General features: G+C 38.4%; 1 protein-coding gene across 1 annotated transcript in view; it reads left to right on the top strand.

The window, feature by feature from the left end:
- The window catches only part of DOCK4 (dedicator of cytokinesis 4), a 360,754-nt gene that overhangs the window by 281,006 nt on the left and 53,717 nt on the right, over nt 1-26,031 (top strand). Inside the window, exons 30-35 of the mRNA XM_006859354.1 lie at nt 4,006-4,154; nt 7,817-7,902; nt 12,661-12,687; nt 12,832-12,927; nt 13,900-13,960; nt 17,967-18,060. Of these exons, the coding sequence (XP_006859416.1) occupies nt 4,006-4,154; nt 7,817-7,902; nt 12,661-12,687; nt 12,832-12,927; nt 13,900-13,960; nt 17,967-18,060 (513 nt within the window). The remainder of the gene's footprint in view (nt 1-4,005; nt 4,155-7,816; nt 7,903-12,660; nt 12,688-12,831; nt 12,928-13,899; nt 13,961-17,966; nt 18,061-26,031) is intronic.

The following is a 26,031-nucleotide window of genomic DNA, read 5'->3' as shown; positions in this document are numbered from 1 at the left end:
TTCATCCTAGTCTGAATTCATCTGGAAGCTCATCTGAAACCTGTCCACCATGGGTGACCCTACTGGTATTTAAAATACCAGTGGCATAGCTTCCAGAATCACAGCAACTCACAAGCCACCACAGTACGACAAACTGACATAGGAGTGGTGGAACTGTGATATAGGTGGTGCCAATTCTGTGGTTCATCCAATCCCCTGTGTATAAAATCCCAAGGATTTTGAAAACCTCACAGATACGCAGGGCACTGTCTCTGTGCCAACCACAAGAGAGGCATGTTATCAGTAGAGATCATGACAACCTTGGTCCTGTAGAGCAACCAGACACAGCATCAGGACAAATACCTTGTTCCTTGTTGAGGTGATTTTGTGGCACTATAGGATAAACACTGGACTGGTATCAGCAGTTGAAACCCACCAGCCACTCAGGGAAACTCTATACAGGGTCGCTGAGTGGTAATTGACTAGACAGCATACAATAGCAGCAGCACTTGAGGGGATGAGTGAGACATCCCTGAGACATAACTATCACAGTCTAAGCTAGAGAAATGGATACAAAGTCCTCTGTTGTTGGAAGCCGTCGAGTTGATTTGGACTCATTGCAGAACTGTATTTTCTAGGCTGTAATCTTTACAGGAACAAATAGCAGGTCTTTTTCCCATGGAGCCATTGGGTAGGTTCCAGCTGCTGATCTTTGGGTTAGCAACCAAGCCCGTAAACAGTGGGACTTCTTTAGATACAAGTCTTCTAGAGATTGTTAAGATAGAAGGCAGTTCAACCAGTATCTTCTGACAAGGGCATCTTTTCCAGATAAATGGAAATAGAGGGAATTCAGACTCATAAACAGGGCCTTCCAACTCCTCTTTATTGCCATATTGGTCTCTAAGAGAGTGGACAACGCCTTTGTCAGAGGGTCTTTGTCAGCTGTAGCTGATGTTTATGTTCTAACTAGTGAATTAGAGCTTTGCTGATTGCATACGATAAACTCCAAAGCCTGAAACATCCAACCTAAACTCACATTAAGGAAACTTATTGTCTCTTTTAGCTAGGAAGTCTAAAGGTATATCTTCAGGCATGACTGTTTTTAAGAGCCCAAACAACATCTTTGGGACTCTAAACTTTCCAGCTCTGTTTTGCTCCAGGTACTAGCTTTTTGTTTATAATAATTTTACTAAGTGAAGATTCGAATCATTGGTTTGAATGCTACAGTGCCTTTTCTGGTAAGGTTGATATAAAGGATTCCATGGCCTGTCCAGACCAGGGAGTCTAGAGACATTTTTATAAATATCCTTTCCTCATGGAGGTAACATATGCACCACTGCATTGTGACCCCTTGTATATTGTGAAATATTCAGTTACAAGCAGTAGCTTCCCTTCCATGTTAATGAGATAGGGAGAATTGTATCAAGATAGAAATGTTCATGCTCCAAGAATATAATAGAGGACAAATACCATATTATATATTATGAAAATATTACATATATTAAATATATAATAAACAGCCATAATATATTTCCTTGATCTTGAATTTTTATTCTAAAGGAGAAAATTCTATATATCCATGTTGTGTTTTAAAGCATCTAAAGAAGTTTTACTGCTTGCCCCAAGAGTCACTACATACCCCCTTTACTCAAGGGCTAAGCTATACAGGGTCACTATGGGTCGGAACCAACCCGACAGCACTTAACAACAACAACAAGGTATTATGGGAAACCTGGTGGTGCAGTGGTTAAGCACTTGATTGATAATGGAAAGGTTGGTAGTTCAATCTACCCAGCTGCTCCTCTGTGAGAACAGACCTCAGGCAGTTCTACTCTGTCACTTGGGGTTTCTAGAGTTGAAAATCAACTTGACAACATCTAAGGACAAACTCTTTTGTCACTGGGACTCTCTGCCAAGATGTGAAATTCTTTTTCTAGGCTCATTCACACTTCTGTTAGTGTTGCATAGATAGCACTGAGGCTAGGTAAGATATCCAGAGAGGAAGCCACACTCTAAAGATAGTTGATATCCCAAGGCCTTCCTACTCACAAAAACCTAGTGACACACACACTTGGATTTTCCTATTTCTGATGTGTAATCCATCATCCTTTGTTTTTCTCTTTCCCAAAACATTTCTTTCATGCTATCATTCCTTCAAAACCTCTCTAAAGTGATTTAAATTTAATTAATACGTTTGCACTCTGAATTTATATGGTATCATATAGCGTAGTGGTTACGAATCGGGCTGCGAACTGGAAGGTCAGCAGTTCGAAACTACCAGCTGCTCCGCGGGAGAAAGATGAGGTGATCTGCTCCCGTAAAGATTTACAGCCTCGGAAACCCTATTCAGGGTCGCTATGGGTCGAAACCGACTCGACGGCACTTAACAACAACAACAACAACACACACAAACAAACGTCTGAGCTCACTAGCTACCTTAAGGCCTCCTGGTACAAAATAAAGAAAACTGCCACTAATGTGAAGGCACTGTTTCACTCGGAAATTGACCAGTATAACTGGGAACAGTGTGATTTTGTTAGTATGCAACCCTTACTACAAAAGATCAAAGGTCAAAAAGAAGGTGAACATCATTGTTTTATGAGGCCACCTGTCTTCTGCTCAGTGTCTCTACTTGCTCATTGGGTTTTAAATTAATGCTTGCTGAAGATTGGCTCCTGAGATCTAGTGCACTTTCCAGCACATGCAGTATTCTTATGGTAGAAATTAAAACTCCTCTGTGAGATTTAACATAGAAGATCAGAGTAGTGGACTGAACTTAATACCCACCTGCTGCCTGGAATCATCTACTTTCCATCCTTTCCTCTGAATTGCTTACTGTCAACACCATACTATTTCACACTTTGCAAAATCACTGTTGCAACATGTTTTAGTCTTTTCAGAAAATGGCTATACTCTTTCATTTAGATATTTATTTGGACTGTGTGTTTATTATAATCTAAAACACATCTATTCTAGAAAAACTATAAAATACAGGTGGTTGTTGTTGAATGTCATCAAGTCAGTTCTGACTCATGGTGACCCTGTATAGGGTTTCTGAGGAGTGGCTGATGGGTTTGAACTGCTGACTTCACAGTTCAAACCATCCTTGTGGTCTAGTGCTTATCCTACAGCACCACACCACATTTTTTCACATACAAATCTTACCACTCAGTGATAACCATTGTGGTTAACATTAGGAGGTACAACCTTCTAAGCTATAATATATACTTGTTGTTGTTGTTGTTGTTGTTAAATGCTGTTGAGTTGGCTCTGACTCTGTATAGTGACCCTAAACAGGGGCTTTCAAGGAGCAGCTGGTGGGTTTGAACTGCAGACCTTGTGGTTCGCAATCCAGTGCTGATCCTACAGTGCCAGACCAGGAGTCCTCATATATACTTGAGGGTTTCATGAAATTCATGGAAAAATGCCATTATCTTTTAATTCCAGTTTTCCATGAACTTTCTGAAGCCTCCTCAAAGGTATAAACGTGAAGTACCCATGCATGCTGCATTGCACTTTGTTTCTTCACTTAATTATATTGAATAACTTTTCCCTTGTTCCCATTCTTCTATCTCATTTTTAACGATTACATACAATTTTCAGTGTAAGAATGTACAATACTAGCAAATCCTGAATACAAAACCAAATACAAGCATGCTTTAGAATATTCATGGAAAAAATCCATTATCTTTTCATTTTATTTTCCCGCCAACTTTTTGAGGCCCCCTTGTATAATTTTTTTTTAACTTGTGCCTTACAACTTTTTATTAAGGTGGAAAAACATAAGTCTCTTGGTTTATAATAAAAAGTAACAGAGAACTAACTGTTTTTCAGTTTATGAAAATTTACCGTTCATTTAATTGCATAGGGTAATATTTTCTTGCTTGGGGGAACAACTATAATTGACCATATTTTTACCTAAGTATGTGACCATACTCACATACTTAGGTAAAAGTATTAAACCAATTTTATAATAATTCCTGAAGTTTACCTTTAGTAAAAGTTTAATATTTTATTCCCATTTAGGAGAACACAAGCTTCATTTCATCCCTGCCTTGATTGGCCCCTTCCTTGAAGTGACTTTGATACCCCAGCCAGATCTCCGGAATGTCATGATTCCTATTTTCCATGATATGATGGATTGGGAGCAGAGGCGGAGCGGCAATTTTAAACAGGTAGGTGGGAGAGCTCTTCAGAGCAGCTACAAGAGTTTGAGTTCTCCTCAGGTATCTTTGAACTCCCAGATTCAGCTCTGAGTTGGGCAATGAGTACCAAACTAATCGTCAGAAGATCTGGATTCCAGGCCTGGCCTGCCCACTCCCTAGCCACAAGGCCTTGGACTTATCTGTCTGGCTCCAAGTTTCTCTGAGCTTCCGAAAGAATTCCTGAAAAACCATTTCATTTGCTTTCAGGAAACACTTTCTGTGATTTCCCTATGTTTAAGAATTGGCAGAGATTTTATTGGCTACCCATCGAACCTTAAGGTCAGCGGTTCAAAACTACCAGCTGCTCCTTGGGAGAAAGATCAGGCTTTCTACTCCCGTAAAGATTTACACCCTCGGAAGCCCTGTACAGGGTCGCTATGGGTCAGAACTGACTCAATGGCACTTAACAACAACAACAACAACAACCCATTGGACAACATTGAGAAATCAGAGGGTTAAATTGTTTGTTATTAAATTCACCAGGCTCTTAGTCATCTGCCCATTGTATTTGGTGGACAGCTGAGCTTTGAGTATTTGACTCATGGTATGTTTTATTGCTCATTCCTTAAAGTATTCAAAATTAATTTAGAGAAGAAAACAATGAAAATTCTTACAAGAGAAATTCCAAGGGGAGGAACCCCTGATTTCTCATTGATACAGGTTCTGATAGCTCTGCTCCAGTTTTGGAAAGACAGATGTTCTTATTGCAAAACCAGATGGCCATGCCGAGTCCCTCAACTTGGAGATTGCAGGCCTTAAATAGTCACTGTATTAATCTTGGGTGCCCATGGGAGCTTGCTCTCCTTTATGCTGCTCCAATTGGATGTGGTTTTTCCTACATCAACATCTACATTTATTTTAAGAGAACTATTAGGTAAATGGACATCTGAGGATGGTACAAATGACTAAACAGCTGCTAACCAAAAGGTTAGAGGTTCAAGTCCCCATAGAGGCACCTCAGAAAAAGGTCTTATGATCTACTTTTTTTTTTTGGTAGAAGAAACTTTATTTCCAGGTCTTCAAACAACCAGAATGACCTGGTAGCAGAGGTTTTTATGTTACTCTTTTTCAGTGTCTTAATATTTAATGAATAAGAGCATTCCTTTTTAGTATATCATGTTATGGCATACAGTTTGAAACAGGTTTGTTTGGTTTTTTTCCTATGCTAAATTTTTTAAAGTTTTCATTGTATATTGAGTGAGTGAAGGCTTACCAGGCAGATCCTATGTTTTACATTCAGCAAATCATTGTAATGATGACAATGCCCTCCATGCACTCTCAGCTAACAGTATTTACCTCTATTACCTTTTTTTTTTTTAATATACACACATACCATATTGAAAGTATATATTTGTGTAAATGTCCAAAGGGCACATTTTTCTATCCAGTTTCCTGCCCGAAGGCACACCGCGTTTCTCAGTACATTGGCCTACAGTCCTCCGCTGCTCTGTCTCTCTGTGCCATCGCCTCTGCCACCATCTTTGTTTTCACCACTATTCTGATTAGTATCCCTCGCTTTTCTCCTTCTTGATGGTCCTAGGATCCTCTGTTTCTGAAATGACCGATTAACTGCTCTCCTGTGATCTACTTTTGAAAATTTAGCCTTGAAAACCCTATGGAGCATAGTTCCACTCGGACACACACGGGGTCTACATGAGTCTGAATGAACTCAGTGGCAACTGAATTTTGGTTTAGTAGGTAAATGAGAATTTCTTAAAAATTACACGGGTTAAAAACAACCAAAAAAACACTTTCCTTCTTTCTCTCTTCATTGAAATGTGGTTCAGAGGAATGCCTAGACTTAGTTCTCTAACAAAGTCAGATATACTCACCCAGTTCCTAATTGTTTTCATCTCTGGAGCCATAGAGAGATTTTCATTTTCTCTCCCTCCTGCTGCCTCAGATAACCAAACCCCACTGCCATGGAGTTAATACCAACCCATAACGACCCTATTGGACAGAGTAGAACTGCCCCATAGGATTGCCAATGCTGTAAATCTTTACAGAACCAGGCTGCCAAAGCTTTCTGCCACAGAACAACTGGCAGGTTTGAACCACCAACCCTTCAGTTAGTAGCCAAGTGCTTCACTAGTACACCTCCACGGCTCCTTTGCCTCAGGTACATGAAGGGAGTTTTCTTTTTGTTAATATTCAAGTTCCAGAGGCTATAGACTTTGATTACATTTTTCAGGAGGTATTTTCGTTGTCTCTCAAGCTGCATATATGTATCTGGTATGGCACTGTAGTTAAGCACTGGACTGGTACCTGCAAGGTCAGCAGTTCCAACCCAATGGCTGCTCTAGGAAAATCTATACAGAGTTGCTATCTGTTGGAACCATCCATTTGTATATGGGTAGGACAAGTTCTCAAATCCTTCAAAGATTTAGTGCAACCCTGAATTGCTCTGAGAAAGAAAATGTAAACAAAAAATCAAAGTTTAATGTATGTGAATATGTTAGTTTGCTGACATTTCATATATATATATGAGAGAGAGAAATGCAAACATAGATTGATATATACATACATAGATCTAAAGATAGTTATATATAAATACACATATATAAATACCAGCGCACAAGATTTTTTTTTTTTTTTAATTTACATAGTACTTCCCAATTTTTGTAACTCCTAAAGGATTCAAAGTGTAGTTACGAATTGGCCTCTGAACCACAAGGTCAGCGGTTCAAAACTACCAGCCACTCCGCGGGAGAAAGATGAGACTTTCTACTCCCGTAAAGATTTACAGCCTCGGAAACCCTGTAAAGGGTCGCTATGGGTCGGAACCAACTCGACAGCACTTAACAACAACAACAAATGATTCAAAGTGTAGTTACGAATCGGGCTGCGAACCACAAGGCCAGCAGTTCGAAAATACCAGCTGTTCCACAGGAGAATGATGAGGCTTTCTGCTCCTGTAAAGATTTACAGCCCTGGAAACCCTGTACGAGGTCGCTATGAGTCAGAACTGACTCCACGGCACTAACAACAACAACAAAGAAGGATCAAGGCACCCTGGTAGCATAGTGGGTTACAAGTTGGGATGCTAACCTCAAGGTCAGCAGTTCGAATTTGACAGTTGCTCCCATAAAGATTTACAGGCTTGGAAGACCTATACAGGATCACTATGAGTCATAACCAGCTCCACAGCACACAACCACCACCACCATCACCACCACAAAAGGATTCAAGCATTTAAGCTGGGCTACAGGTATCTGTGTTTGAGTCAACAAATAGAGACCTTTGGCAGCAGCAATGCTTTCCAGCTGGAAGTTCAAAATCCTATGTTGTAGTTAAAATCATAGTCTCTTCTAAACTATTCTCTGGAGTCTTGGTTTGGCACTGCAGGATAATGTACCGGATCACAAGGTCAGTTTGAACCACAAGCCACTCCTTGGAATCCCTATACAGGGTCACTATGAGTCGGAACCAATTCAATGGCACTTGACAACAACAACAAACTGTCCTCTAGAATTCCAAGGAGGTGTCCATTATTAACCACAGCTGATAATGTCAGTATCACAAAATTTGTGGTGGCTTTTTCCCTTACAGAAATAAATATGTTCCTATTTGCCCAGAAATTCTACTTCTAACTTCTGATGGAGAGGAGAGAGTAATATTTGGGTGTGTTTCAGGTGGAAGCCAAGCTAATTGACAAACTGGATAGCCTCATGTCAGAAGGTAAAGGTGATGAAACATACCGTGAGCTCTTCAACAGTATGTGAGTAATAGATTTCTCTCATGTTGCTTCTGTGCTGGGGATTCGCTGTGGATGCAGAGCTATGCGGTACCACTGTAGCTGAGAACTACAAAGACAGCTTTGGTCTCACAGGAGTGCTTTGTCTTCGTGGAGTGTGAAAGAAAGGATAATTGCCTAACACTGGCGAATGGATCTTATTATGTTAATGATTAGCCATGTCCCTTTATTTTTATTTCTGACGGACCTAGTCACATAAAAAACTAGTCACAAACAAAGAAAATTCATTCTCTTTATGCCTAATCCTTTTTAAAATCTGGGCTGCAAGGAAATGATTTTAAGTAGGGTTAAGAGTGGGAGAGAGAAAAGCTGGCATGATTGTAATGTTTGTGTGCACTGCTTTTCAAAGCATGATATCCTTAACTAGTTTGATTTGGGGAAAGTCAGCCTTGTTTGTCTTTGTTTCTAAACACTTAATTAAATTCATCAATACTGATTGCTCACTCAGCATTATTTGTTGCTTCTTTAATGTCTTCTGTTAGAAGCAAAGCATTTTAGCATTTCTAATAAATTCTTTTGGGGATTTGATGGAGAAATAATGGAGGGCTATAAAGGGACTCTGAGGTTGACTCTACCAATAGAGAAGGAGCCAGAGTGGTACAAATGGTTTGTAGTTGGCTGCTAACCGAAAGGCTGGCAGTTCAAACCCACCCAGCCACTCCACAAAAGGAAAGACCTAATGATCTGCTTCCATAAGGAAACAGCCAAGAAAACGCTATGAAACAGTTCTCCTCTGTAACACATGCGGTGACCATGAGTCAGGGGCCAACTCAACAGCAGCTAGCCATAATAATGACCACTAGAATCTTATCATAGTCACTGAATGAATTCATCCACTGTGTCAGAATGGCCCGAGAGGACACGTGAGAACGTTTGAATGCTTTGGATTTCTATTCTGGCACTTGCTTTCTCTGCAGCTCTCCAGGGTTGGTCTACTGCTCTCTCTACCCAGGATCCGTACAGAGTGTTTCTTCTTTAAGGGAGAATTCGATCATTGTACTTGGAATAAGTTTGCAATTCTTTAGATGCTCACATACAATATAGCAATGTGGTTTTTTCTCTTGAAAAATATGTGTACACTAATAATTATGGCCAAGTATCACTTAAAGCTAAATATTAGTACAATTCTGTAAAACTGACTTTGAGATCATTAATTTGGAGCATTAGAAATAGTCATGTGTGTGTTTGAAAATCGTATTAATGACTGATAGGCTGGATACATTTCAATTTGACTGATACAAAATCATTTTTGAAGCTATAGTGAAAATTAAATTGAGAGGAAATGCCAAGAAAGGATATATAAATTTCTTGTGATCATGGTGGGTAATAAAATAGTTATTGTATGGAACCTTGCACAACACATTTTTCTTTGAAACTGTAATTAAATCAGAACTTTTAATAATTATTCACCAGTCCTCATTTATTTCTAGTGTACAAGAATCTGTCCTTCATGGCAACTGGGGTTTAGCAAGAATTCTGATTAAAACCTCATCTGATATAATAAATTGCTTTTGAAAACTGCTTTCATTTCAGTTACTAGTTCTGGGATGGAACAAAGCACTGAAATGAGAAAGCATTCAGTGAAATGAATCTCTTGAGATTTTTGATTAATTCTTTATAATAAATTCACAAGATTAATAAATACTCACATAGTTCTATAATGCCTTTTATCTACTTTAATAAAGACCTGGTAGCATGCAATTTAGATTACTTGTATATAAATATGACTTTGAAATAGAAGATCTACCTTGACATTAGAATCAAACCAATAATTAAAATATTAAGCTTATAATTAGGACTATTTTAAGGTGCCTAATTCATTCCAGAGAGATTTCTATTCTTTCGTTGATTTTTGGTATAGTAATAGAATTGTTACTATAAATATTTTTTTCTTGCATATATTATCAGGATATTGGGAATAAGTCAAATCAAAAGTGATGATTAAAGGTCATTTCCGCCAGGGCTCAGAAAAGAAAGTGAAAACCAAACTATTATTTCAGGAAACAATACAATGCTTTTTTAGCAGGAGAAAGCACAGTGAATTAGTATAATCACAGTGAGTCACTGCACACATTATGAATTAGGAACACATGCCGTTATGGTACAGATTATTTCTCCTCTGTAATTCATGCCTAAAACTTCTTAAAACACTGAGACATTGGAAGTAGCTCACACTGCTTCCTGACAGAATAGGCCCCTTAGCGCAATACTTCATATTTGTCTAGTACCTTCCTGACTAAGAATTCAACTCATCTTCCCTGCCCCCAATGTTATCTCTGTTTGCCCACATTTTCTCATTTTGAAATAAGTAAAAATCAGGGATCATTATTTATGATAAAGCTGAGCTCCTGGGTCATAACTGCCAAGGTGGTATATCAAGACCTAAACTCTACTTCCCATGGCTCCACTTGATTGAGCCATTTGGCATTATTTACTGTGCACCTACTCTGTTTGAAGTCTGGGGAGGAAACAGGGACTGTGTTGTAGGAGGACACTGTGAGTGTAGTTAACTCAGTCATAGGGATTCTTACTGGGCTTTCTAAGGAAGGTGGTATCCTTCTCTGTTCTTTCCCTAGTCCTTTATTTTGGCGATTTCTGCTTTCTCATCTATTGCTCTAAATTTTTCAAGAAGGCCCCACATCACTTCAGAGGTCTTTATTTAGTGACCACATACTTCATTATAGTTTGAGGGCAGAGAATTAGGTAAGTAACACCATACTTTAGGTATCTAATGCTCCTCTTTGGATTATTTAAGATGGACACACAGACACAGGTGTTAGATGTAAGATTGATGGCCTCAGCATACTCACAGAGCAGAGAAAGGTGGATTGAAAGTCACATCCCACTCTACCCTACCCCCATATAACTCTTTCATAAAGAAAAAGCCTTTGAGTTATGTGTCACCATGCAGGTTTTTGGTTTATCCTGCTCCCTGGTATTATAGAATCCCATGGCAGCTAACCAATCAGCTATGAGGAATTAGCTATGAGGAATTAGCTATGAGGATTAGCTATGAGGAATCACCTTTCACTCTTCTTCATCATGGGCACATGGGCATGATTACAGACCAAATGAAAATGCCAAATCTCATCCAGATTATCCAGAAAGACTTTTCTGTTCTTACTGATAGCCTTCCCTTCTCAGTTTGTATCAGGTAAACTGAGAAATGACCAGCTTGCCAATAGAAAAAACATTTCTGGCTAAGCAAGGATATGAATTTGCTTCTAGACTTGGTTTTAACATTTGGTGTAGAGTTAGTCATGCAAACAAGCAGTGCAGAACTTTGCCTCTTCTTTTAAGAGGATTATGCCATTCTGGTTACCGTAGCAGGAGGCTCTGCAAGTGAAGCCTCTACCCAGAAAAGAAGCTTCCATGTATTTTTAGAGTTATCATTACTTCAACTCGAGTTCTTAGTTTTTCAGCCCCCAGAGTATATGAGGTGTGGGCTGTCACTTGAGGAAATGTCTCCATCATCTTTCATTACTTTGGCAGGCAGATTTTCATTTGAGTCCTTGATTCAATACCAGTTTAGCATTTAGGCATGAAACAGGTACTGTTCAGTGGTTTTTAAAAGGAAAAAAGCATTTTAAATAAACCAGAGGTCATACCTTCCTCTGTAGTATTAGTCAAGGAAGGCTCCATCCCTTCTATATGCTAGGCACCGAATCCCCACCCCCACCTCGAAAACGGTTCAGAATGAACCAGAAAAACAGATCATCTCTAATGCATCAGCAACAGATGAAGAGACAAGACAGAAGGCTGGGTACTGGAATGGCAATATCAAGAAAAACAAACATGGGGAGAGGGGAGGAAAATCAAGGGATAATAGCCACAGCCAAAAAAACAAAGCTTTGACAAAATTACCTTTTTCTTCAATGTTTACTATCCACTATGCATAATCTGTGATATGCTTAAATTGTACTTGTAAGAAATGTTTTCTCTCCATCTTATTCCTGAAACTAAGATGAAAGGGGAAAAAGATTTTAGACAAAAATGATGATCATTAAATTAAGAGCAGTCGAGAAGTAACCTCACATTGCCATATTTATGTTCTGACTTTTGTCTTTGGGGGAAAGTTGACTCATGAGAGCTTTGCCAAGTGTATTGTTAATTTGCCGAGAGACGAGAGTGAAAGCAACACAGATTCTAATTATTATGATTGTTAATATTTTGTGTTTACATAGTGCTTCTGCTTCAAGGTGCTTAAGATTAGGGGAAATGTAGGAGGAAAGATGTGGTTCCGTACTTGCCATCAATCTGCTGTAACAACCACATAGAAAATCCTCTGTGATTAATGACAAAATGAATGAAACTGTTGAGTGAGTGCACAGATAGTACAATATGTATTGAGTGGGCAAATGTTAAGTGAAAGGAAAAAACGCAAAACGTCATACCGTCTGTACAAGGATTTTCCTGTAGCATTGCATTGCAGTAAAAGTGCTTGGATGAAGATGCATTCCACTGAGAGGTAGGAAAACATTTTTTATGTGAATAAAGCAGGGTCTTACTTAAAAGTAAACTTGAGAGATACTCTTGTTGTTGCTTTTTGCAGTATTATTAAATGTGGTGAAGCGCAAGCCTCTGATATATAAGAGAGAAGCTAGGGAAAGAATGACTTTGAACTGTGAGATGCTTGTATATTTTCAAACTATGTATGTGTTCATATTTTTTGACTTGGATAATCTGAAAATCAATTTGCTTTGTCAATGCTTCCTGGATTAGAATTCCACTATTTGGTCCCTATCCTAGGTAAGACATTGTTTGCAAATTGTGCTACTTGTGAGATGTTGCAGTGGTTGCTAAGACATTTAAGGTACTGATGAAAGTATAATGGTTGTCATGGTGACTGATAAAAATAAATGTTGAAAATGCCCTGGGTTCTCTCTTTTCCAGTCTACTAAAGAAAATTGAGCGGGAAACATGGAGGGAAAGTGGCGTTTCATTAATTGCCACTGTAACACGTCTAATGGAGAGGTTGTTAGATTACAGGTAAGCCGGGTCTCGTGGTCTCCAGATAAACTGTGCTCCAGTTAGAAGATCAAATAGCATACAGTTAACATTCTACTCAAATTAATCATTCAAAGAATTAATAATCAGACCATGGAACCTTTTGCAGAAAGATGATGGACTTCTCACTGACTGATTCAGTTTTTATTTTGGGTTTATTTGCCTTCTTTTCTGTTTTGTTTTGAACAGCTCTTTAAAACTCTTGGTGCAATCAGAGGGTCTCAGAATTCCTTTTATTAAGAGACTTTCTCTTAGGGAGACGTAATAATTTAGACTCACCTAGTGGACCAACCTACCCATTTTAGGGTGGAGACAACATAAAAAAAAAACTGTGCATCCATGCACAAAAGAGGGAGATAACAGGAATTTTTTGTTTTTTTTCATTTGTAAATTCTCTAAGCTGTTAAAAGCAATTCATTCAACTTAAATGCATGGATTTGAGTTTTTGTTTTGCTTTGTTTGTTTCTTTGCCCCTGTATTCTCTACTATATCCCTATATCCGTAGATAAATTGTCTGCGTAGGTAAGTACATATGGAGAAATATCCTGTGTCAGACTTGACAAGATTTTGTGGGAGTCGCTTTTAAGATGGAGACTCTTATTCTCTTGGATGAAGCTGGCCAGAGTTTCCAGCTGTTTCACACCCACTTTAGAAGGTGTATATATAGCAACACACCTTCATTCCTTCTACTCCATGAGTCTATACATTGAAATGCTGCTGTCTTTACCTCTGAGTCAAATTCATGGCCAAAAATGGTGCTCAGGAGCCTCAGCCCCTCTAACCTGACCATCGATCATGGAACCTGTCTCATTATCTAGGGTTTCTACCTAAGAGCACCTCGCAAGTTGTCTCTGGTCTCTGTCTGCACTTTTGTTTTCCCGCTAAGAGAAGAAAGTGCTTACCCCTAGAAAGGCCGTTCTGGATTCTGACTCCTGCGCTTTGTTTTGTTTTTAGGGACTGCATGAAAATGGGAGAGGTGGATGGCAAAAAGATTGGCTGCACAGTTAGCCTGCTGGTTAGTAAATGATTCCTGTTTCCTTCTTTGTATTACTATACTTTCATCACAGAAATACTGTTTTATTTGTTTTAGTCGACTTTGTGTGTTCCACTGGATGTTTCTTAGAAGAGTTTAGAAGTGTGTTTGAAAGAAGTCTAGCATACTTCATATCGATTTAATGTCCAGAAAATTCTTAGCTTTAAATATTGCAGAAGCAGGCCTCTGAATGATCCCAGAGTACAGTGTCCAGGTTTTTGAAGTTTTTATTGTGTTTTTTTTTTTTTTTTTTTTTGCTTTATCCTCCTGAAATTTTGAGTTGTTCTCCTAGGAAAAGAACACACTGTGCCCCTGGATGGTACTTCTGTGGAGACTGGTCTTTATCTCCTTCTCTTCCTGTTATATACACTCTTCACTCTACACTTCAGTAAAGTTTAGTGGTCTCTTCCTTTGTAAAAAAAAAAAAAATGAGTATGTAACAGTAATTTTCACTCTCTAACTTCTTATGCAAAGTAAGTATTTGATACTACCACTGTTAAGGTTTGTTTTATAGCTTCAGTTACCACAGAATGCATAGCACATGTAGGTCCATTTGGAAAGTAACATTTAATAGTATGTAAGGATATCAAGCCATACGAGAATTGTCCTGGGAAAGTCAGAATTCATATAAAATCTCACATAACTAATTGTTAAATGTGATGGTATCCTCACCCCAGAACAAAAGAGTGACTGTATATTTAAACATGTATTGTTCATATTTTAGTTTAGGATAGGTTTATGCATTTGATAATTTCTTTTAATCAGATTTAAAATACAGAATGACGTTTCAATTTTAAATAAAAAATATAAGAGTTCCATTTTCTAATATTTTACAGAATTGATAAGACTTCATTTATTCTAAGTACTTGCGCAGACATTCTTACTCATTCTGATGGTTTTAATCCTTCCACCTGTCTTTTTGCGCTCTCTTTGCCCATACCATGAAATTTTGTTTTGCCTCCATTTCATTATGAGTCGAAATTGACTCAAAGGCAGTGGGTGGGTTTTGATTCTGTCTTGGCTGAGCGCTTTGATTTGGTTTGGTTTGGCTGTGTGTAGTCACATCATAGTCCCTCTTCAAAGCTCAGATCTTTTCCGTCCTTCCAGGGATCTGTTTCCTAATTTCTTTTCTTACCTCCTGTTCTTCATCTCTTAATATATGTACCACACCCACCACTTCCATCTCATTTTGAATTTAATTGCTGTATCTCCACCTCCAATATCTGTAGCTAAAAATAATGAGACCTGAACTTCCTCCATCAGGCCACATCTTGTTCACGGATTATTTCTTCCTTATTATTTGTCATCAAACCCAGGAGAGCTCCCCTGGGCCATCAGCCCTACTCCTGCTGGCCTGAAATACACTTTCCCTGTGACCACTTGCCTTTCAAGCCTTGAACATGGTCTTCCTCATTTGTAAACCTCCTCTCTGTGTTTTCCAGGTTCTTACATGCTTTTGCCAACCTTTCTTCAATTGTCAAACTCAATCTGAGCTACTTCACATTCCTGCTCATACAACAGTTTTTGAGGAGAAAAGCCAAGTGCTTATCTCCTTAACCCTTGCTGTATTTCAATTCCAGACAAAGAGTCTCACAAATAACCTCAAAGTGAAGCCTTTTACCTTTTCCCATTAAGTCCTTTTTCATTGTCTACCTCTTGCTTTACAAGGACCTTCCTTTGGAGGTAAACAAATAAACATAGACCCTGAATGAATTTCTCCCAAAGGGATAACAAAACAGATCATTTCATTCTCCACCCTAGTCTCACCAGTAGAAACAAGCCAGAGAGCAAACCAAATCATTGGTCCTGTCAGTATTTACTTGAGACAAAGACTTTATCTTAGTGTTTTTGCACTGACTGAGAATGGCCCTTACAGAAAATGTGTACTTGAAATTGAAAGCTTCCAATTTCAAGCCAGCACAAACAGTACTTATCATTAAAGACCGAATATATTACTTTGAAGCTAATCTTTTTAGCTTCAACTCCATATGGAAAGTTCTTGATGTTTTCTATAAGCAATATGGTTCTCTTCAACTATTCATCCTCTTGGAGGTTTTCCTTACCTCTTTGAAAAGATTGTTTCTAGATTGATTATCTTCAGGAAAGAAAGTTCTGACTTCCTTTTCACAATGAGAGTTAAACTCTAGTGTTGTTTGGGTTAAAATGCATAATCTCTGACATGACTAATATTAGGGAATGTAATTATTGTTTTGTTCTGTGTGTCTAAGTGTTTGCCAGATATATGTGAAAGATTCTCTATCATCTGCTTACTAGAGAGATCACTGGTTTGTTTGTTTTTTTAAATGGAAAACTATTCATCTGCAGAGTAATAGCTTATTTTTTTCTCAGAGAAAACTGCTTCTTACCAGAAAGCTGTTAGAGCGAATCATCCTTCAATAATGTAAAAACCTGCTGTGCAATTGTTAGACTTGGGGTTTATGGTACAACAATTCCTGCTAATTAAAATTATTTTGGTTATAATAAGAGCAATGTGAGCAGCATTATTTACTTGGTTTTTTTTAAAGAATTACAAGACCTATAGGGGAAAGACAAAAAGGAAAGAGGATAAATGGTATAAATTGGAAACTGTTTTTTTCATTAAATATTCAGCTTAAAGTGTTTCAAGCTTAAATGAGTCAGGTTAAAGAATGGTTATCTGTAGCTAGTAAGCAGAAAGTACATTTGACAGAAGGTCCTCAGACTTCAAGACCAACTATAACTTAAGCAACCACATTAGGTACTTTAGTCCATTGCCAAAGCTTTGTCTTAGTTTTAATTTAAATTAGTTTAAATTTTAAATTAACTTCAGTTTTTAAATTTTTTAGGGTTCCTGGCCTTTTCCTCTTATAAAAACTTGTCACTTCATTAAATCAGCAAATTTATCATAGTGTCAGTCAGCCAGTCAGTCCTTTATTCAAAATAACAACAGCAAAGTAAGTACTAATACTAGTTGAAGTATAGTTTTATGCATCAATGATGGCATAAAATACAATAACCTCTTATTTGGAGACTTACAACTTCATGCTTTTGCTGGGATCCAACACCATATACATTTCCTCCTATGTTGAGTTCAATTAGGATGAATGTACCTTCTAATATGGTGAAGGAATCAATGTGGATGCTTATAAGTATGTTTTTAAAACACCAACGTGATATGCCCAGGTAAGTCATAATTAAGTTTTTGATAACTAATTCTCAAGTGTTTTAGAAAAGCTGAGTAAAATCCAGATACTTTTTTTGAAAACTTATTTCTAGTAAGCATGTTTTTGTTAAGTGCCACTGAATCTGTTTGGATTCACAGTGAACCTGTAATAGGGTTTCCAAGGAGTGGCTGGTGAGTTTGAATACCCTTATAATAATAATTTGAAACAAAGTATCATGTTATTAATACCTCTTTGTGCAACATAAACAGGAAACACTTAAACCCAAGTAAGAAACATGCAGTAAAACTTTGACAATAAAGAGCATTTTTCATTTACCTTCTTTTGCATAAATTTTCAGAAGAAAAAATTTGTTTTTGTATCGTTTTTTTACTCATCCTTACCTATATCTCAGGGATATTTCTCCCTTAGAGCAAACTATGTTTTAAAACTGAAAATGAGAGAAACTCCTCTGAATATTATTCAGCAAATTTAATAAGTATGTTCATCAATCTGTTACATTTTAAAAATATTTTACAGTTAGACAATCATTCATTGATAGTTAACTAACAAAGAATAACATAAAGTGACAAAAGGATTGGTAATTAGTGACAATAATACCACCAGGAGTTACAGTTTACCTAGTAATTGCTAGCACCTAACACAGGCAATGCTGAATTGGCAATACGTCACTGAACCTTCTTTTACTTAACTTTTGAAAAGAGATTTATATGGAAACTAAATCAGTTCTCTTGGCTCATCACCCGGAAATTCAGAAGCGTAAAAGGCAGGCACTTATAGCCCTAACTGTTAAGGAAGTAACCATGCCTATACTTTGTTTTTTACAGAACTTCTATAAGACTGAGCTGAATAAGGAAGAGATGTATATACGCTACATTCATAAACTCTATGACCTGCATCTGAAAGCCCAGAACTTCACAGGTATGACTGCTTTTTATTTAGCTCAGGTTGGGAAAATTGGACTGGATACTAGTGTATTGAACATGACAACTCCTCTGCTTTTTATAATTAGTACTGAGATCTCAAAACTTTTTTTTCTTTAAAATTGACATTTATTTATAATTGAATTTTTTTATTACTACTACATTTTGATTTACCTGTTGACTTTTTTTTTTAACATTATCTCTGCAGTTTTTATTGGACATTGCTTTTGAAATTACAGCACACCTAACTTGTCACAGTCTACCTTCTTGTTAAGTGCCAGTGAGTTGGTTCTGACCCATAGTGACCCTGTATAGGGTTTCCAAGGAATAGCTGGTGAGCTTGAACTGCCTACCTTGTGGCTCAAATCAACTTTGCAGTCCAGTGCATTAACCCACAGCACCACACCAGGACTCTATAGTCTGTCTAAAGTTACTATTTTACCACTGCATAATAAATAGAAACTTTAGAACCATAGAGTTCACTTTGAATCCCACTTTATGGTGCCCTTGCCATATGTGTTAGATCTAAATACATTGAAAACACCATAAGACAGTATTATAAATATGCTTACCATGCTGCTATTGTTAGTTGCTGCCAAGTTAATTCCAATTCCTGGCGGTTCTATATATTACAGAATAGAACTGTTTCATAGTGGTTTCTTGGCTGTAATCTTAACAAGGAAAACGCTAGTCCTTTTCTTCTGCTATACATAGTTACATTTACTTTAAAGAACTCGAGAGATTAGAAACAATCTATTTATTCAGGTATTTACCACTCATGTTGCTCTTCCTTGTTCCTGAATTTATAGATTTCCCTCTGTTTCTGTTTTCCTTCAACTTGAAGATTTTCTTTGAGTATTTCTTGTAAAGCAGGTCTTGTTGTTTGTTGTTCAGTGCAGTCAAGTCAGTTCCAACTCATAGTGACCCTATATAGGTTTTCTGAGGAGCGACTGGGAAGTTTGAATTGCTGACTTTGTGGTTTAAACCAACCTTGCAGTCCAGAGTTTATCCTACGGTGCCACCCCAGGACTCCAAAGCAGGTTTGGTGGTGGTGGGCTACCGAGGAGTCGGTTTCAACTCACCTTGATCCTGCATAGGATTTCTGAGGCTATACATCTTTATGGGAGCAGAAAGCCTTACCTTTCTCCAGTGGAACGGCTGATAATTTACAACTGCTGACTCTCAGGTTAGCAGCCCAACTCGTAACCAATACATGATGAGAATTCCTTTAGTTTTTCTTCATGTGATAATTGTCTTCATTTCACCTATCCCTTAATGATTTTTTTCTTCCTCTTTTTTCTGCTTGACACAGAATTCTAGGTTAACAGTTCTTTTCTTTCAACACTTTAAAATGTTGTTCTGCTGTCTTCTGGCATCTGTAGTGTCTAATGAGAAATCTGTAGTCACTATCAAATTACTTTCTATATGAGTAGGTTTCAAAAAGTTCGTAGAAAAAGTAGAATTAAAACATAATGGAATTTTTCCATGAACTTTTTGAAGCCCCCTATATGTAATGTGTAATTTTTTTCTGATTGCTTTGAAGACTTTTTTTGGTTTTGTTTTTTTGTTGTTTCCAGCAGTGTAACAATGATGTATATAGGTATATTTTCTTTAAGTTTATCCTATTTAGGTTTGCTGAGCTTCTTGGATCTATGAATGTACTTCCTTCACCCAATTTAGAACGTTTCCAAGAATTATTACTTTAAATAACGTTCCACATCAATCCTTCTCTTTACTATCTGGGACTTCTGACATGAATATTGGATCTTTTAGCATTGTTCCATAGGTTATTGGGGCTTTGTTCATTTTTATTTTTCTTTCTGTTAATTCAGATTTTGTCATTTGCATAGATTCATCTTCAAATTTACTCACTTTTCTGTCATTTGTATTATGCTACAGAACCCTTTCAGTGAATTAAAAAAAATTTTTATTGTATTACTAAGTTTTATATTTTGATTTTGTTCGTTTGTTTGTATGTGTGTGTGTATATATTCCATTTCTTTTCTAAAAATGGATATCTTTTCCTGTTTTTCCAGAATGTTCACTTTTACTTCATGAGGCATTACTATAAAATAGCCACTTTAATTCCAAAATCTGAATTATCTTGGGATTGATAGCTATTGGTGGCCTTTACTCTGTGACAGATGTTTAGGTATACATGGCATAATGGATTAAATTTTGTCACCCCAAAATATGAATCAAATTGGCTGGGCCATGATTTTTAGTGGTTTGGCATTTATGTAATGATGTAATTTGGCAGTTATGTATTTATGTAATTGTCCCCTATGATGTTATCTGATGGGATCAGCTGGTCAGTCTTGGTCCTTAACAACAACAGGGGCGGGTGCAACACCCTTACTCAGGACATAACCTTGAGCCAATGTAAGGGGAATGTCCTTGCTGTGTGGCCTGTGATCTCTTTTTTTTTTTTAAGCTTTTATTGTGAATTATGTGATAGTCTGTGATCCCCTTTTTTTTTTAAGTTTTTATTGTGAATTATGTGATAGTCTGTGATCTCTTTTTTTTTTAAGTTTTTATTGTGAATTATGTGATAGTCTGTGATCCCTTTTTTTTAAGTTTTTATTGTGAATTATGTGATAGTCTATGATTCCTTTTTTTTTAAAAGTTTTTATTGTGAATTATGTGATAGTCTGTGATCTCTTTTATCTTATAAGAGATAAAAGGAAACTGTAGCAAGCAGAGAAGGAGGGACCTGCCACCACCAAGAAAAAAATATGCAGGACAGAGCCCAGGTTCTCTGCCTGCTGCAGATGAGAGACCAAGAAGACTCCAAGACAAGCTTTTCTGGTTAGCAGAGTCCAGTTTATTGCCTTCAGAACACAAATAGGGAGATCTCTGCCACCAACTGTCTCTCTGAGGAGAGGGATTAGTAGTATGTTATAGAGCTTTGAGAAGGCTTCCAGGAGTTAAGTAAGGGCAAATAATTATTTAATAAAAAATATGGGAACCTATCACAATGCAAGATGTGGCTACAAATCACAATTCTGTGATAATGAATATTATGTCTTCTTGTGTGCTGTTTCCAACTTCGTTGAGCACTTAGATGCTGTTTACTCTGCTGTGTTATAGTTACAATAGCTGAACTGGGGGCCAGGGTACTCAGACCTGCTCTTCGCTCAATGTTAAAGAGCTGGTCATACACAAAGAAGCACTCACAAATGTATATATTCTTAGCTTCTTATCAGGTTCCTGAATTGAGAGGGATAAGAGTACAAGCAGGGGAAACTACTGCTGGGATTTTTATCTGCCTATGGCTGAAAAAGCAAAATGAAGTTTTACGGGGACATCTGCATCAAGAACAGCTGGAGTGGAGTGCATCCTTTGGACCAACGGTCCCTGGACTGAGAAGCTCCTTGATCCAGGGAAAGATTGATACCAAGACACGTGGAGATGTCCAAGGGATGCAGGGGCCACAGATGCTGAAAAGAGACAAGGACCTTCAAAATCAGTGGTTCAAACCCACCAGCTGCCCCTCAAGAGAAAGATGAGGCTGTCTGATCCCATAAAGATTTACAGTCTCAGAAACCCTAAAGAGCAGTTCTCCTCTGTCCTGTGTTGTTGTTGTTAAATGCCATTGAGCCATTTCTGACACATAGCAAACCTATGTAGGGTTTCCAAAGCTATAAATCTTTGCAGGAGCAGAAAGCCTCATCTTTCTCCTGTGGAGCAAATGGTGGTCTCCAACTGCTGACCTTGTGGTTTGCAGCCAATTGCTTATCCTCTAGAGCTACTCAGTGTCCACTCTGTCCTTTAGGGTCACTAAAGTTTGAATCAACTTGATGGCGGTGAGTTTGGTTTTAATAATAAAAGCCTGGAATGCCTTGAAGAGGATGTTGATGGAAGTAGGGCACTTCTAGTTGAGAGCTCACAGGAAGTGAGGAGAGCTGTAACAGCAGAGATGGCGTAGATGGCCAGAAACAGTGACAGAGAATCTGCAGTACAGAAGTAGGAGACCATCATGAGCTGGTGTGGGAGTTGACCCACGGAACAAGCGAGCTGAGTGTTTTCAGGCAGACTTTCTGGCAGAGTGAGGTGCGTCTGAGCATTTGTCAGCAGAGCTAGACTTTTGGTCAACAGAAGAAGAGAGCCGAGTGTCTTTGGACCAAGGCTTACTGGCTAAATGGGTTGCCTCCGGTCATTGATCAGTAAAGCTATCAAGCTTCATAGCACTTACCTGAGCAGGGCAGAGGCTGAACTGCGCCAAGTGGCCCCAGAAGGTAAGAAGGCAAGGAACATAATAAGTAGAGCTGCCTCAGTCTCAAAAGGTAGGGTCTCAAGGGTGGGCTACAACCTCCTAGGTTCCAAACAGTCTGATCTTCACCAACTTGGTTCTAGAGTGTGGAGCTGCAGTTCACAAATGTCATGGGGATATAGGGTAGGAGTCATCCCAAACTGAGGGAACAGGGCTGCTATGCCTAAGGGGTGAAAGAACAGGGCCTGCTGGGATGGAGGGAATGAGGTTGGCACTCAGTTAGACCAAGAAGAAGAGGGCTACCCAAAACCAAGGGAGCAGAGTTCCTGTCTCAGTGGGCCTGGAAGGGGAAGTTGAAGCCCAGTGTTGAAGAACCTCCACCCAGAATCCAGAGCAAAGGGACATTGCCTAGATGGTCTCAGAAAGCAGAGGATTATTTTCAGACTTTGAGAGCTAATGTAAATCTCTCTGCTAGATTTTAGCTTATGCCCATTATCCCTTCTTTCCCTCAAATTTTCCCCATTTCCAGTTGCATTATCTTCTGTGTGCTTGTTCTAACAGTGCACTTTGGAAGCAGATAGATAGCTTGTATTCTAAATGTACAGGTTCATAAAGGAAAGGAATTGTGACTTAGGATGAAATTTGGACTTTGAGTTGATTTAAGACTTCAGAGATGATATGATGGAGGGAATATGCTTTGCATGTGACAAGGATATGAGTTTGAGGGAGCCAAAGTATGAAATGTGATGGATTGAGTGGTGTCCCAAAAGCTATGTCAATTTAGTTGGGCCATGATTCTCATTGGCTTGGCATTTATGTAATGATATATAATTTCCCATCAATCACTTCAAGGGATTAGGGTGGGTTGCAACTCAGGTCACATCCCTGATCCAGTGCAAGGGAAATCTGCATCACCTTTTATCTTAAAAGAGATAAAAGGAGAAAGGTAAGCAAACAGAAAAGAACGGGCCTTGTTTCCACCAATGAAGAAGAGCTACGAGCTAGTGCATTCTCTGGATCCTCTGAATCTGAGGTCCCTGCACTGAGAATCTCCTCAATCCTGGGAAGATTGATACCAAGACACATGGAGATCTTTGTCCAAGGAATGCCAGTCCTACAGATGTGGAAAGAAGATAAGGGCCTTCCCCATAGACTATGGACCAACATAGAGAAGACTGGCGCCCTGGATTTGGGCTCCTAGGGTCTAAATTGTGAGAAACTAAGTTTCTGTTCATTGAAGTCATCTACTTGTGGTATTTCTGTTATTATAAAAGCATTAGGTAAGTGAGACACTGGTTCTGTATATATCAATAAGTTTACATCATAGCCTAGATTTTAAAAATATTATATTGTGACACTTAGAGAGTTCTATTAAAATGTTCTGAAGAATTTAGACACTTTTGGTTTAGCAAACAGTAAATCCAATTAGATTCAAACTAGATTCATATATATCTGTCCAGTTGAAGAGTATTATGTTTTCTTGAAGACAGATAATGTTTTCTTTTTTAGTGTTCTCATTTCCTTAGAATACTGCCTAGCACTGTGAGATGTAGCCACAGTAATGAATGGACTCATTAATTAAATTTTAAAACCTATGGGGCGGATTTCCTCCTTTAATATTGATAATTCCTTAATCACTAAGGACACCCCATTATCTCTTCACACAGATGTGCTGATAGTTTTAATTAATAAGGCAAGGTTGTTTGAGCCAGTTTTGTGGCCTGAAGCTTTAAATGTTCATTTGTAAGTAGTTAGTAGCTAATTTAAAAAAAAAAAAAAGAAAGCTGAGAGGGAGAGAAATGAAGACAAGCTATTCCTATTCCCATATATGTAACAGATATATTTTGATTCTCTAGGATCTCAAACAAAGCCCAAATTCTGTCTGACGATATTTCAGAAATGGGCAAATCTTTAATTTGTGTGCTGAATTTATAGTTTTTATGTTCCCCAAAGTCATATGAAGTAAGTCCTTTTCCCACATAACGTTTTCTTTTTCTCTCTTATGTCCTCATTTTTGTGTGTCTTTGAAGAAGGTGAAATCATTGGGAACCTTTCTGTCTTTATAGGTGTATGATTAAATGACTTAACTCTTTGCAGACTCTTGTCAGTGTCCTCTACTCCTAATTCAACTCCATTTTTCTCTAGTATTTCTTTTTTGCTTGTTGCCCTATGTTGTTGTTAAGTGCCATTGAGTCCGTTCTGACTCAGGGCCATCAGGCTAGGGTTTCTGAGGAGCAACTAGCAACTTTGAACCACCGACCTTGTGGTTCCAACCCACCTTCCAGTCCTGTGCTTGTCCTACAGCACCACACCAGGACTCCTACTACACTGTATACTTCTGTAAAGGATGTAATGATGTGGCCCATATTTAATTATGTGGTGATGCCCTTTGTTCAAACTGTAAACACTTTGTCAGAGATTGCCATTTGAACATGATACATTCTTCTGTTTTCAAGACATAATATTCTAAAGAGAGAAAGAGAAATAAATGGACCACATATTACAATAAAATATTTGCAATTTATTAACTTGTTTAAAATTGGCCTCATTGGTATGTTGTGTTGTTCACACCTGTAAGGTGTAGCTTCTAGTATGCTCACCAGAAACACATCATCATTTACCTGAACTAAATTCTGCAACAGCTATAATCTGTCTTCACTCCTCCATTCATCATGTATCAGTTTCTTCAGATAGCCAGTCAATGCCTCCTTGTTTTTCCAGCCCTTCCTAAAGGTACCTCACCTGCATCTGACCCACCAACCATCCCCTGGACCTTCCCAGGCCAAGCTTGATTTGGAAAGAACTTTTTCCTCCTTAGCACTCTCCTTGGGCAACTGCAGGATCCTGCAGTGCTTTGCTCAGCCCGCCTCATCCTTTTGCCTTTGAAATAATTAGCTAGTCTCTAGACTGTGTTCAGAGTTCTCAGGTGCTGTGAGAAAACACAAAAGAATCTGAAAAACAAGACAGCATCTCCTGTGATGGCTTATTAAGGAGCTATTCCTCAGCTGAGGAGAGAAGGTTTGAAGACTCAGGCTGTGAGGGCCCATTCTGTTACTCATGAAATGTGAGGGGAATTACCCTTTGTTCACCAGCCGCTCCTTGGAAACCCTATACAGGGTCGCTATGAGTCAGAACCGACTCAACCGTACTAACAACAACAACCCTTTGTTCAGATGGCAGGAGCAAGCAAAAGATATGGAAGGAGGGACAAAAGGTACACCTGAGGTTTTCTTAGATTCTTGGTGTTTGCTACAAGGATACATAGGGAAATCATTTTAGGAGATCTCAGAGAAATCTGGACAACTGCTCAAAACTCACATCAGAGCTGGTGATCTGGTTGGTGTCATTATTGCTCCTCAGAAGCAACCTTCCGTGGTACCCTCCATGATGGTGGTGATCCAACTCTGTTTCTAGATCCTCCAGTTAACTGACTCCCTTTAGTGGATTCTGTCTGTGCGCATCTCACGTTCAATCCCACCAGAGGTTGGCCAGTGCCTATGCAATAGAAGGCATCCCTGGTGGACAGCTCTCTTGTTTATGCCTTTGGGTAAGCATGCATCTTGTTTCATTCATCTGAAGCTGATGGTGGGATCAGCAAGGCTTTACATATATAGGTGAGGGGCTTAGCAACTACTGAGAAGACTTAGAAGAGATGGTGAGCTCCTTTTTTACCTGTATGATGTGGACAGAAATACAAGAATGTGAGAGTGGAGAGGTTAATAGGGACCAGATCATGGAAGGCCTTCTTTTGTCACT

Source organism: Chrysochloris asiatica, unplaced genomic scaffold (genome assembly GCF_000296735.1).
Source record: "Chrysochloris asiatica unplaced genomic scaffold, ChrAsi1.0 scaffold00032, whole genome shotgun sequence".
Classification (NCBI taxonomy): domain Eukaryota; kingdom Metazoa; phylum Chordata; class Mammalia; order Afrosoricida; family Chrysochloridae; genus Chrysochloris; species Chrysochloris asiatica.
This window is presented reverse-complemented; position numbering and strand designations above follow the sequence as displayed.